The sequence below is a fragment of the Diaphorina citri genome, unplaced genomic scaffold (genome assembly GCF_000475195.1).
Source record: "Diaphorina citri unplaced genomic scaffold, Diaci psyllid genome assembly version 1.1 scaffold1196, whole genome shotgun sequence".
Taxonomy (NCBI): Eukaryota; Metazoa; Arthropoda; class Insecta; order Hemiptera; family Psyllidae; genus Diaphorina; species Diaphorina citri.
This window is the reverse complement of record NW_007378625.1, coordinates 34,990-48,401: the sequence shown is the minus strand read 5'-3', so window position 1 is coordinate 48,401 and position 13,412 is coordinate 34,990. Positions and strand designations below refer to the sequence as shown.

The 13,412-nt window shown below is 36.0% G+C and overlaps 1 protein-coding gene and 3 long non-coding RNA genes across 4 annotated transcripts in view; 2 read left to right on the top strand and 2 right to left on the bottom strand.

Annotated features, from left to right (window-relative positions):
* LOC113469699 (probable cation-transporting ATPase 13A4) overlaps nt 1–5,838 on the bottom strand; it is a 29,627-nt gene extending 23,789 nt beyond the window's left edge. The window contains exons 1-2 of the mRNA XM_026827558.1: nt 5,682–5,838; nt 5,454–5,542 (exon numbers count right to left, since the gene is read on the bottom strand). Of these exons, the coding sequence (XP_026683359.1) occupies nt 5,454–5,510 (57 nt within the window). The 5' untranslated portion in view covers nt 5,511–5,542; nt 5,682–5,838. The remainder of the gene's footprint in view (nt 1–5,453; nt 5,543–5,681) is intronic.
* LOC113469697 lies at nt 4,734–5,160 on the bottom strand. The gene is made up of 2 exons (XR_003393031.1): nt 5,070–5,160; nt 4,734–4,969 (listed from the first exon to the last, which is right to left on the bottom strand). It is a non-coding gene; the product is annotated as an uncharacterized LOC113469697 (long non-coding RNA).
* LOC113469696 lies at nt 4,858–5,283 on the top strand. The gene is made up of 2 exons (XR_003393030.1): nt 4,858–4,922; nt 5,023–5,283. It is a non-coding gene; the product is annotated as an uncharacterized LOC113469696 (long non-coding RNA).
* A 1,707-nt stretch (nt 5,839–7,545) lies between the features above and the next one.
* On the top strand, nt 7,546–8,102 carry LOC113469695. Its single transcript, XR_003393029.1, has 3 exons — nt 7,546–7,628; nt 7,705–7,935; nt 8,080–8,102. It is a non-coding gene; the product is annotated as an uncharacterized LOC113469695 (long non-coding RNA).
* The last annotated feature ends 5,310 nt before the right edge of the window (nt 8,103–13,412 follow it).

Sequence of the window (13,412 nt, the reverse complement as noted above, 5' to 3'; positions counted from 1 at the left end):
ACCTATACATTATACATCACTTTTACATACACAAAATACGTACATATTTAACTGAAGAAATTAAATAGAGATAAGACGGTATCCCAAGACAACTCAAAGCTTTTGATATATTTAATAAACTAATGTTGAACCTGTACCTACATGGTTCATCAATTAATCAGATGTAAGATATAGGTAATTAGGTACCTATACAAGTATACATTATACATCACTTTTACAAGCACGAGAAAAATCAAAATGAATGAAGGTATCCTGCCTATAATTATTTGCCGATGGAGGACTATAATTTACCATATGACATGGTAAGACACGTAACAATCAAGTTAGATAGATACTTACCAATATTTAAAATACCAGAAGTAATACCTACTCGTGGAAGTGTCTATTTTCTACTTATCTTGTTTTTTTTTTTTTTTTTTTTTTTTTTTTTTTTTTTTTTTTACTTGACTAGGTACTTGAGATATTGACTTAGACGTAATTTAAACTCTTTAGGACATTCTGCTTCAGGACCTTTAGTTGATAAACCATAGAAGATGAAGATGTATCCATATACTATAGTTGGGGAAGTTCAATGTATTTTAGCCTTCTCCTCCTCCTCCTCCTAACTCATTAGATCTTTTATTTTGTGTATGTAGGTACTTCTGTATTGTACTTTATTTATCATTTCCATGCACCAGGCAACGAAATGTAAATAAATTCATAGATATTACTAGGTAAGACATTATAGATATCATGTCTCATCTCTCCATACTATAGGTGTTTTTCGGGGGGGGGGGGGGGGTTTACTCTCCATTTGGCGACAAGCTACACGCCTACTAACATTAACCTCACCCAGTCTGAGTGGATTCTACGAATCTCACCCGACTTCACTGAGACTGGGTGAGGTTAATGTGAGTAGGCGAGTGTCGCCGAATGGAGGGTAAGAGCCCCGTTACTGAAGAAGTAAAGACCTTATTCTAAAGATTGTCCAGATAGTCACCCATCTGGATAACAACCACGCCCAACGTTCCTTAACATCAGTGATCCATTGGGATTTGGTGCAATCCACGTGCTATCATCGCTGGCTATACTGGCCTTGTATAAACATCACTGGCGTCCAGTAACTTTCCAGTCCTGTTTGTTGGATAGAATCAATTGGATTTGTAGCTCTACAGCAGTGCGTTTTATCTAACTGGACTGGAATATGACTGAATGCCGCACTGTTGGTGTTTACATGAAGTCAGTAGCTTTACTGCCTACTGGCAAGGTGTAATCTAGTAATGAATGCTGTATGTCTGTATGAACTTGTGTTATACGACACTCTTTGTATAATTGCACTGCGCATAATTCTATCAACAAGAACCCATATTTGCTAATAACGCAACTTTCTCCCATCTTACAGCCTTATCTGGAACACCAGGATCCTGATTATTGTGCATTTGACATTCAATATGCACTGGTCAGTATATTTTGCATATTAATAGTGATATAGGAAGTGACTTTTTTTTTATTCAATAAAAAGCTAGAAATTCCTGAAAACTTGTTTGCTGAAGTCCTCGCATTGAACTTTCTGCATTGTTGCATAGTGCATTATTAGTCTGAGGTCAAAAGTAAGGCAGCAGAAGGCTGTCAGCTGTCGCGGACTCAAATTTTGCATTGGATTCACAATATTCACATAGACTCGCTGGTATTGAAACCACTCGAGGTCCTTCATAGACTGCTTCGTTTTTTTATCTGACAAGGAAAAATCTGCCAGCCTTGACAAAAAGTCTCTCAATACATGAACTGTGGAACTCAAAACTGTGGAACTCAAATATTGCAAAACTGTGGAACTCAAATATTGCAAAAAATTATCTTATACTGCAAAATTTAATGGATTAATGGACTTCGAACCTCCGCCAACTAAACACGACGCCGACGGTTTCCTAAATTAGCAACCATAAAATTATGAATAATTTTTTAAAGGTGTCTTCTGAATAAATTAAATACCTACATAGGTTCCAGAAAAACACAACATCATAAGCACGAAAAACACAAGAACATTTCCATGTTAAAGTTGATCAAGGTGAGGTAAACAACGGATTACCTTGATATTCACTAGGTGGACCTACTCTCAAACTCTCAAGTTTATTTATACTTAGGAACTACTATTAACTAGCTATCAAAAAAGAGAACGATATTTTATCAACTCTATGGATAAAAGTATAAAAGATTTTAATAAAAAGAACTATTCAAGAACACAATCTTACTCAAAAAAGTATTAATCAAGACGATCCAAGCATGTGCAGTCTTCATAATTAACTGACACAAGTTTAACATGGATTTAAAGATGATCTTATGATAGTTTCATTACCTATATTGGGGTTTTACCTAAATACACAACATCATAAGCACGAAAAACACAAGAACATTTCCATGTTAAAATTGATCAAGGTGAGGTAAACAACGGATTACCTTGATATTCACTTGGACCTACTCTCAAGTTTATAAGAGATATTACCCAATATTAACTAGCTACAAACCAAAATAGAACGATATTTTATCAACTCTATGGATAAAAGTTAAAAAAAAAAACTATTCAAGAACACAATCTTACTCAAAAAAGTATTAATCAAGACAATCCAAGCATGTGCAGTCTTCATAATTGACTGGCATGAGTTTAACATGGATTTAAAGATGATTTTATGATAGTTTTCATTACCTATATTGGGGTTTTACCTAAATACTACGTGCGTACGTACTAGTCATTCAGTGTCGTAGGTCAGGGATTTGTTGGTCCAGCTATGTGTGCTGTTGAGGATAAACTTGGTTAGGGCAGCCAGCGGCGATAGCACGTGGTTAGGGCAGCCAGCGGCGATAGCACGTTGAATTTACCAGTGCCCCATGGATCAATAAAGATTGCTTGCAAAGTTATGCGTATCGGCAGACATTGTCTCCAGGATGCTGCCGGTGGCTAATATGGAATTTTTATAGACTGGTAGTCGCGCAGGATTTCCGTGACGATGATTTTCAGGCTCTGAATTTTGATGATGTCGACTTTGACGCTCAAAATGGCGGACTGTGTGGACAGGAAGGATAGGAACTGTCTGTGATACATTCACGTAATGGTGAGCTGCGGGTGGGAAGCTGCGGTAGATGGGAAGTCGAAATCCGGCCTGAAAGAGGGAAACAAAATGCGGGTTAGATAAGGAGTGAACTGGATAACTCAATGGCTGTAAAAAGAACTACTTTTTTCACTCTTAAGCTGTGTCCATGTCCACACATAGTCGACGCCGTCGATCGACGTCGACTGAAACTGTATTACTGTACACTGCCTCCACAACATAGAGTCATATTCCGGGCTTCCCGGACCAAAATGCGGCAAATGCCCCCAAAATTATCTCCGTTACGAAGCTCTGGCAAAGAGAAAGGAATTCAGAGTATAGAAATTTGCACAACACTCTCATAGAGATAAACGGGTAGACAATTTATCCTTGAACCCTTATCATTCATCACACTAGGGATATTCTTTACAAGCTTTTATCTCTCTGCTGGTTAAATGATATTGCAGTGCAGCAAACTCAGTTAATTGCTTCCCTTTCTCAACTAGCCTGCCTTTTCCTAGTTCTACACGTGCTACCCACGTGATAAAAATTGGGGCAGTTGGCATTTCCACCAATCCACCCCTTTTTCTTGGACAAACTTTTCCTGATATGTACCCACGACAATGCTGAAAATAATTTGATTTAATCCACTGATAGGCTTTTTGGTTAAATGATATTGCAGTGCAGCAAACTCAGTTAATTGCTTCCCTTTCTCAACTAGCCTGCCTTTTCCTAGTTCTACACGTGCTACACACCTGATAAAAATGGGGGCAGTTGGCATTTCCAACAATCCACCCCTTTTTCTTGGACAAACTTTTCCTGATTTGTACCCACGACAATGCTGAAAATAATTTAATTTAATCCACTGGTAGGTACCAACTAAAAAAGAATGTGCCTGCCTAGCTACCATAGAAGGTAAAGGTAGTGCGCCTGCCTTTTAAGCGCTCAGTCCCGAGATCGTATCCCCGGGGGAACTTTGTCTTAAAGAGGTAAAGTTTGTTTTCGGAATGACTAGTTTTCTCCTACCCTGTCCTCCTTCTCTCTTCGACTTAGGTACTACAAGACCTCCGTTGTTACAGTTCCCTCTATCAGACGTCTTGATGAATATAAAAGTATTTTACGTTAGAATTAGGTAACAGAACTATTTATGCTGAATATCGACCCCGCGGATTATTTTAGCTGTTTCGACTTTATTGTAGCTGAACAGATCTGGATTAAAAAAAAAAACTTAAATCATAACGAGTAACCTGCAATTTGCAGAAGTTTTCTCCTACCCTGTCCTCCTTCTCTCTTCGACTTAGGTACTACAAGACCTCCGTTGTTACAGTTCCCTCTATCAGACGTCTTGAATATAAAAGTATTTTACGTTGGAATTAACTATTTATGCTGAATATCGACCCCGCGGATTATTTTAGCTGTTTCGACTTTATTGTAGCTGAACAGATCTGGATTAAAAAAAACTTAAATCATAACGAGTAACCTGCAATTTGCAGGGGAAACAAAGGAGCTAAGTAAACACTTACTTTTATCAGGAAACGTTTGATAATTAAACTGTTTTCCACCCGAGACCATATTAAAGTACTTTCCTTATCAAGAGGATAAGGAAAATTAAGAAATAAAAAAAAGAAAAACACTACATCATTTTTAATGCCACACTAGAAGATAAGACTTGCACTATTGTTTATCTTGGTCAGATGGGGATTAAGCGTTCAGAATGAACTAGCGCACAGTTTATCACAGAATTGGCACTCGAATCACTCGGTTATCACGACGAAAAGTTTGCGCATTTCCGACTCCAACCCGTTATCACAAACGCTGCTACGGGGTTTTATTTGAAATTAAAAACTGAATAGCACACAGGTTTAACCCTGTTTATTAAACGTTAAATAAGATTTTTCGCGAACGACCTACTGTCCGTAGTGTTAAAGCGACTTAAAGGGGGAAAAATCGATTGACACAGGTTTAACCCTGTTTATTAAACGTTAAATAAGATTTTTCGCGAACGACCTACTGTCCGTAGTGTTAAAGCGACTTAAAGGGGGGAAAATTGATTGAAAAAAAAATTACATAATTTTCAAGCCAATAAAATGGGCGGAACGGTCCAGGAAGAGTGTGCTTTTGTAATATTTGTAATAAATGTTATTGTAATGCAAACTTTCAAATTTTGATTGCATTTTCGAGCATAAGTGGTCGTTGTAATGCCCCTGCGCTTTAGTAGAAATAAATAATTGGATTTTAGATGGTTAAGCAGTGATTTGAGTTTTTTATTTAGTCGTTCTCATTTGGCTCTTCGACAAATTCAATCCTATGAAAAAGAACAAACCCTTCCAGAGGGGTTTCCCATATTTGACCATGTACTTTTTCCTCAAGTTCTTCTTCATATCTACTCACCATTTCGTCTTCTTCGCCCTTGTTGAGCCAATTCTGTTGGTCGTGGTAATCTTCCATGTATCCATTGTGTTTGCCTTTCTTATAACTTTCTGCAACAATACGAAATGGTTTTCCAATTTAGCAGAGATAAATAAATACGTACTCAATAAAATATTGACGGATTGCCCAAAATTTGGGTTGCCAGAAGGACACAACGTAAAATAATAATTTAATAAACGTTATACCTACCTAGATTAAAATTGAAATTTATTTAGATATTTATGTATCTAGTATCTAGCTAAATAATAATCGAGAAATGACTACTGAATAAATTAGATAGGCACCAGAAAAGCGCCAACTAAACACGACGCCGACGGTTTCCTAAATTAGCAACCATAAAATTATGAATAATTTTTTAAAGGTGTCTTCTGAATAAATTAGACGCATTTATAACGTGTCATTCATTTATCAGGTCACCTAAAATTCCACGAGTAAATGGACACATCTACACGTGGCCAAATTATGATTGACCGGATTCCTGTTAAGTGTGTTAAAACATCCCACGTGCTTCTATTGATAACGCAACTGATAACGCATTTATAACGTGTCATTCATTTATCAGGTCACCTAAAATTCCACGAGTAAATGGACACATCTACACGTGGCCAAATTATGATTGGATCTCTCATATGTACCTATTAGTAAGTTCCTAATACCTGGCTTCGGTGTTTAGTGGTCAAGACGCTCGCTTGGTAAACAGGAAAGCGTGGGTTCAATTCCCGCCGAGGTATGGAATTTGGTCCTCAATTTAATTTAAGAAATCGACCACAATAGTAGGAGCCTACTGCTAGAGTAGAGGAACTCTTCAGTCCTATTCGAGCAGTATACATAAGCAATATTATTATTATTATTATTACGTACCCAAGAAGACACATGGGCATTTAACTTATTTTTTCCCACTATATGCAATTAGGTACCCATTTTATAGGTAGGTGGTGTAGGTACTTTTCTATAGGTACATCTCTCGACAACAAGCTTCATATTACGAATTGTATGAATGCCTGGTATTTATATTAAGTATGCAATGTGCCGTACACTTATACTGATCAATTTGATATTGCATTCTGAGGTGGGTCTCATAAAATGCAAACGTGTTAAGAATAGCATTCCTCAGCGCCTCAGTCTTATCCATATCTCTTGCATAATTTGCGGTAGGTCTTGAACAACATGTTATTTACATGTATATCAACATTTTATTTATAATATTTACATACTTATCAACATTGGTTACCTATGTACATATAATATTATGTCCACCTTCTTTATCTTTATATTGAGAAGGTCAGTACAGTCCATGTCAGTAGAAATTCAAGATATTCCAGATAGCTAATGAAATCTTCCAGTTTGCAATAAACACGTGATTGTGATTACCTGATTGGTTAAATTCGGCTTACCTTACCAATAACAAACTTATAGTAAAGTAGTTTAATTATGTTTTCCTTGTGAATGAATCGCGAGTTCCTCTCTTGGGATTGGTTTGAGATCAAGGCTGTATTTATTGGCGATTTTTTTTTTTATTATTACTTTTTTATGATGGCTAATTAATTAAAAATCCTGCTCAAGAAATTATTGTGTTGATCGAGTTTAATTAGTTTCAATTGATTCTTTGTAAATATTGTGAGATCAATTTATTAATAACAAAGTTTTCTAGGATATCACGTGATGGCTTTGGTGATCCCCGTGACGGTCACGGTTGTCTCCCATCCATATGCTAACCACGTTCGACGTTGCTTGAGGGAATGTGTTGACGTTGACAGACGTGCAAATCCATTACTATCTGGAATTACGATAGGAAAGGTAGGTTCTACAGAGGGCTTGTTTACTGAGGTCGTTGAGTAAAATATATCATGGTTGTATTTTCCTTTTGGAACTTCTGAAGATCATTTCGCTCCTTTGAAGTAAGTGTTGACGTTGACAGACGTGCAAATCCATTACTATCTGGAATTACGATAGGTAAGATAGGTTCTACAGAGGGCTTGTTTACTGAGGTCATTGAGTAAAATATATCCTGGTTGTATTTTCCCTTTGGAACTTCTGAAGATTATTTCGCGTGTTGACGTTGACAGACGTGCAAATCCATTACTATCTGGAATTACGATAGGTAAGATAGGTTCTACAGAGGGCTTGTTTACTGAGGTTGTTGAGTAAAATATATCATGGTTGTATTTTCCTTTTGGAACTTCTGAAGATCATTTCGTGCTTGTTTACTGAGGTTGTTGAGTAAAATATATCATGGTTGTATTTTCCTTTTGGAACTTCTGAAGATCATTTCGTTCCTTTGAAGTAATAACGTTTGTACTAAACCATAGGAAATCCAAGAGGGCGTGCCATTGGAATCAGTTCCGTTTCCGAGTGGTAAATAGGTACAAGTCATCTTTTTCCATCATGCCAATAAACATTTCAAACATAGTATTATTTCAAACTTGGTATTCCCTGTTTAGAGGTTCTTTGAAGTACTAACGCCTGTACTAAACCATAGGAAATCCAAGAGGGCGTGCCATTGGAATTGGTTCCGTTTCCGAGTGCCAATAAACATTTCAAACATAGGTAGTATTATTTCAAACTTGGTATTCCCTGTTGTTTAGAGGTTCACCTCTTATTTCTTCGTGGTTCAATACACGGTCCATAGGGTCCATGTGTGTGTTGATTGCTCCATAATGCCTATTGCTTCTGACACAATTAGATTATTGTATTCATAAAAAGTAGGTACATTTAAGAAGCTTATTAACTACGTTTATATGACAACTGATGACGGTCAGAACTAGTGGAGAAATTGATTGATTTGGCGATGTACACGAAAAATGAACATAAAATAAATGACGCGATGATGTGTTGATTCCTAGACACACAATTAGATTATTGTATTCATAAAAAGTAGGTACATTTAAGAAGCTTATTAACTACGTTTATATGACAACTGATGACGGTCAGAATTAGTGGAGAAATTGATTGATTTGGCGATGTACACGAAAAACGAACATAAAATAAATGACGCGATGATGTGTTGATTCCTAGAACTTAGACTTGAAGTAAAAAAGTCAGCACAATTCAAAAAACGAGCAAAATTGAAATAAAATAAAAAATATTTCGTAGATTTAAAACATGGGTATGACTTTGTAAAACAAGGTAATTTATTCCGAAACTTTGAGAAAAATGTCATCACAACAAATGGTAAAATTTTGGTGGAAGGAAACAAAATATTTAATTAAAAATTTTACTTGAGAAACAGAATTGAACCCCGAGCCAAGAACATCGGCGATGATTCTTGTAGTGTTAAGAAATGCTATGAACCTTGCAAACCATGCCACTACTAATTTCATTCTACCTTGCGAAACTAGTATTCTATACTCAGTGACGAATCAATCACTGTTGTTAAGCAACGATAAGCGTGGACAACATTAGAATGAGAATATAACACAGCGCGACAGCGGTGGCGAAATGAGTATCAGTCTATCAGTTGGAGATGTGTAGAGAGTAGTGAGTTTTTCCCCATCCGTGGCACAAGTTTTGCTTTTACGGATGAGTATACCATTTATATAAATTTTTATGTTATGTTGTAATAATAATAATAAATGGAAACTTGATAAATTAAATTAAATTATTAAAAAAGAACTATTCTTTTTACTGGACTACTCAGTCAATGAGTCTTTCGAAAAGAAAGATCTAGAGGTGAAGAGTCACACTTTTTGATTCTGCATTGAAATTAAATCCAAGAAAAATTCACATAATAAACAGGTACATACCCAAATATCTAATGAAATTTGCATTTTCAAAGATGTCAGTCAAAACTAATATTATTTTGCTGGCAGTTACAACTCCTTGACAAATTGGTTTAGGTGTGGATTTTTCACGGGTTAAAATATTCGACATAAATTGCTGCCAACACAATGTGATTTATGATTTCAACAACCGCGGTTGATTAGCAAACCTAAATCATCTGGTCCCTAATGATCCGCTGTTGATTACTGAATGAGAAAATATATTACCCTATGGTTCATCTTGTTTCTCATTTTCTTGAAAATCTTGATATGTACAAAAATTTTCGACACTCCTAGCCTGTCTTCCTTCTCTCTTCGATTTCGGGACGATAAGACCATAGCAGTTACAGTTCCCTCTGTCAAACCTCTTAAAAAAAAAAATCTATGACTAAATCAATTGCATTTCGGCAATAAAGGAACAGTTCAGATCTCAACTAAAGAAATGCGAATAAGTAGGTATTTTGAAATATGCCCCAAGATTCGTATAAGCTTAACCCACCTTTTGGGGTAGTTACCCCTACACCTAAGCCTCAGAGTGGGCTTTTTGTGTATTGGGATAATGTTCGTTCTCGGAACGGCTGGCTTTCTCCTATCCTGTCTTCCTTCTCTCTTCGATTTCGGAACGATAAGACCATAGCAGTGACGAATCAAGAGGAATATTGAGTCAAAACTGGAATACCTGATGTGGTTGATACCTTATCGAAGACTCGGTAACTTTGTGAAGCTCCGTATCAACTTACAAGTAGTAAGTGAAGTGGATCATATTATTTATCTATCTACACAAGACGGGTGACGGTCTGGGAGTAATGGAGTATCATGTGCTTAGAACAAAATGGAGTCCAACTCGGTTATTAGGATAAGAAATCAAAGAGATGGAAGCTACTAAAAAATCTCGCAGCAAAACTTCCAAGTTCAACTTCCTTAAAAATCTATTTTGTGTATGGGGTTAGGCTATACGCCCTAAGAACCAGCATCCAGCACTGACCATTATATGGACCCTTTTAATGGCAGCATATAAGAGTAAGAAAATATGAAGACTAAGGTAAAACCTACACCTACTAATCAGTTCTCTGGTGAACTCAGTCTTGATTGCATGGAGCGATAAGACGTTTCCATCGGAGAAATATAGAAATGTGAGAACCAAACCTCCTTAGACAAGAAACAAATGAGTTCAGTTTTCAGGTTTTAGTACTGAAATAAAAAGTATTACGTATAGGTTTGGACATCGTCAAAGTAACTATAAGAAATGTCCCTATGCTCTAAAGGCACAAGGACTTTTTGGCTTTTGTAGGCTTATAGGCCCAATGTCCAAGATTTTGGACGTTATTTGTACGCCTAGAAATAACTAACCGTAACATAATTATTAAGTCTTCACGTATAACTTATACATAGAAATAGCAGTCCAAGTACTCTAAAGGCACAAGGACTTTTTGGCTTTTGTAGGCTTATAGGCCCAATGTCCAAGATTTTGGACGTTATTTGTACGCCTAGAAATAACGAACCGTAACATAATTATTAAGTCTTCACGTATAACTTATACATAGAAATAGCAGTCCAAGTACATTATTTGTACGCCTAGAAATAACTAACCGTAACATAATTATTAAGTCTTCACGTATAACTTATACATAGAAATAGCAGTCCAAGTACATACCTACATATGCATCGAGACCGACTTTCAACCTGCAACTTTTTTCTAACTTTAGCCGCAGGAATTTTATATCTTTGGTTTCCTCAGAATATATTTTTTTCTCCTATGTTCAGTTTCTTTTTCTTTTTACATGTTTTTTTTTTCGAAGTACATATTATGCATAATATGTACAAAAGGTCAAATACCTAAAATGTATGAATCAAGTATCCTTTCTTCATGTAAAACAGGTTCTATGGTGTGATTTTTGCCAAGACTCACACACGTACATACTACTTACCTTATACGTGCAGACTTTAATCTGAGCATATTTATTTAAAGTTTGATTTCTTCCAATACTCTAATTAGACAACCCACCAAAAAATACCACACAATTGAAACTAATTAAACTCGATCAACACAATAATTTCTCGAGCAGGATTTTTAATTAATTAGCCATCATAAAAAAATAATAATAAATACAATTGAAACTAATTAAACTCGATCAACACAATAATTTCTCGAGCAGGATTTTTAATTAATTAGCCATCATAAAAAAATAATAATAAAAAAAAATCGCCAATAAATACAGCCTTGATCTCAAACCAATCCCAAGAGAGGAACTCGTGATTCATTCACAAGGAAAACATAATTAAACTACTTTACTATAAGTTTGTTATTGGTAAGGTAAGCCGAAATTAACCAATCATGTAATCACAATCACGTGTTTATTGCAAACTGGAAGATTTCATTATTTTCATTAGCTATCTGAAATATCTTGAATTTCTACTGGCATGGACTGTACTGACCTTCTCAATATATTAAAGATAAAGAAGGTGGACATAATATTATAATTATGTACATTGATAACCAATGTTGTTCAAGACCTACCGCAAATTATGCAAGAGATATGGATAAGACTGAGGCGCTGAAGAATGCTATTCTTAACACGTTTGCATTTTATGAGACCCACCTCAGAATGCAATATCAAATAGAACAGTTGCGCTTACTTGGGTGATGTTTCAAAGTTAAAAAGCTGGGAAAATGAGGGATTCCAGAACTTTTCTTTTCCTTCCACGACTTCTAGATCCCGAGATAAATCGATTTAAAAAATTCCGGTAAATTTTGAACTCTGACGTCACGGCATACGCTCCCGTACGCGATGACGTCACATAAAATGTTCCAAGCAAAGCTCCCTCGCAGGCAACACATTAATCTGTTTGTGCGCATGCATTTCTGCGCAATTCATGTTTGTGCGCATACGTTTCTGCGCATCTCCTGAAGTCTGACGTCAGAGTTCAGGACTCTGACGGAAAATAAAAATTGAATTTTCGACCTTTTACAGTTATTTTTTCGCAGTTATGACCTTGGATTTGGATTTTTTCCCAACTTTTTACATAGGAATCGACTATTTATTTATAATTTTTACCCATTTGCAACTGCTCCTGTCTCATTTAATCAAGACGTTTCATTGTTCTTTTGATCTGGTGATGATTTTGATCTCACTGGTCAATACTAGATCATTTTCTCTTTATCTTTAGTTCTGATCTGTCTCTTGTCTAATGAAGACAATGTTCTTGAGGTTTAAATGTGATCTTCCAAGTGTATGTTTTGCTATTGTGCGATCCACTTTGATTGCTTAACCGTTTGATACAAGTGCAATATATAAGTGTACGGCACATTGCATACTTAATATAAATACCAGGCATTCATACAATTCGTAATATGAAGCTTGTTGTCGAGAGATGTACCTACCTATAGTAAAGTACACTACCTACCTATAAAATGGGTACATCTAATTGCATATAGTGGGAAAAATCAAGTTAAATGCCCATGTGTCTTCTTGGGTACGTAATAATAATATTGCTTATGTATACTGCTCGAATAGGATTGAAGAGTTCCTTTACTCTAGCAGTAGGCTCCTACTATTGTGGTCGATTTCTTAAATTAAATTGAGGACCAAATTACATACCTCATCGGGAATTGAACCCACGCTTTCCTGTTTACCAAGCGAGCGTCTTGACCACTAAACACCGGAGCCAGGTATTAGGAACTTACTAATACATATGAGAGATCCAATCATGAAGATAGTAGGTAACACACCCACTACTGCTATACGAGAATATGATAATTTGATAAAAGAATGTTCTAGAGATTAGATTAATGGCGATACGAACAATTATGACAGGGAAATAAATTTCAGAAAGAGAAATAGAAGAAAATATCGATTGATTACTGCGATTAATACGTTTTCATCTTTCACATCTTTTTGAACTATGCTCTTTGAGCCTTAACTCTGGTGTAGGTACAGGGTACACTTACAACGATATCTGATGGATCGAATTTTTTAACTGAAGCTGATAGTAGGTACAAGGATACATAGGTACTGTATAAATATAGGCCAGTAAAAATAGACCTATCTGGTATATCTAAATAATAGACAAGAAAAAATACATGTAAATGAAAAGTTATTTGAAATCCACACCAAACATTTTTTTAAAGGAATTTAAAAACAGACGAACTTGACCAATTGGG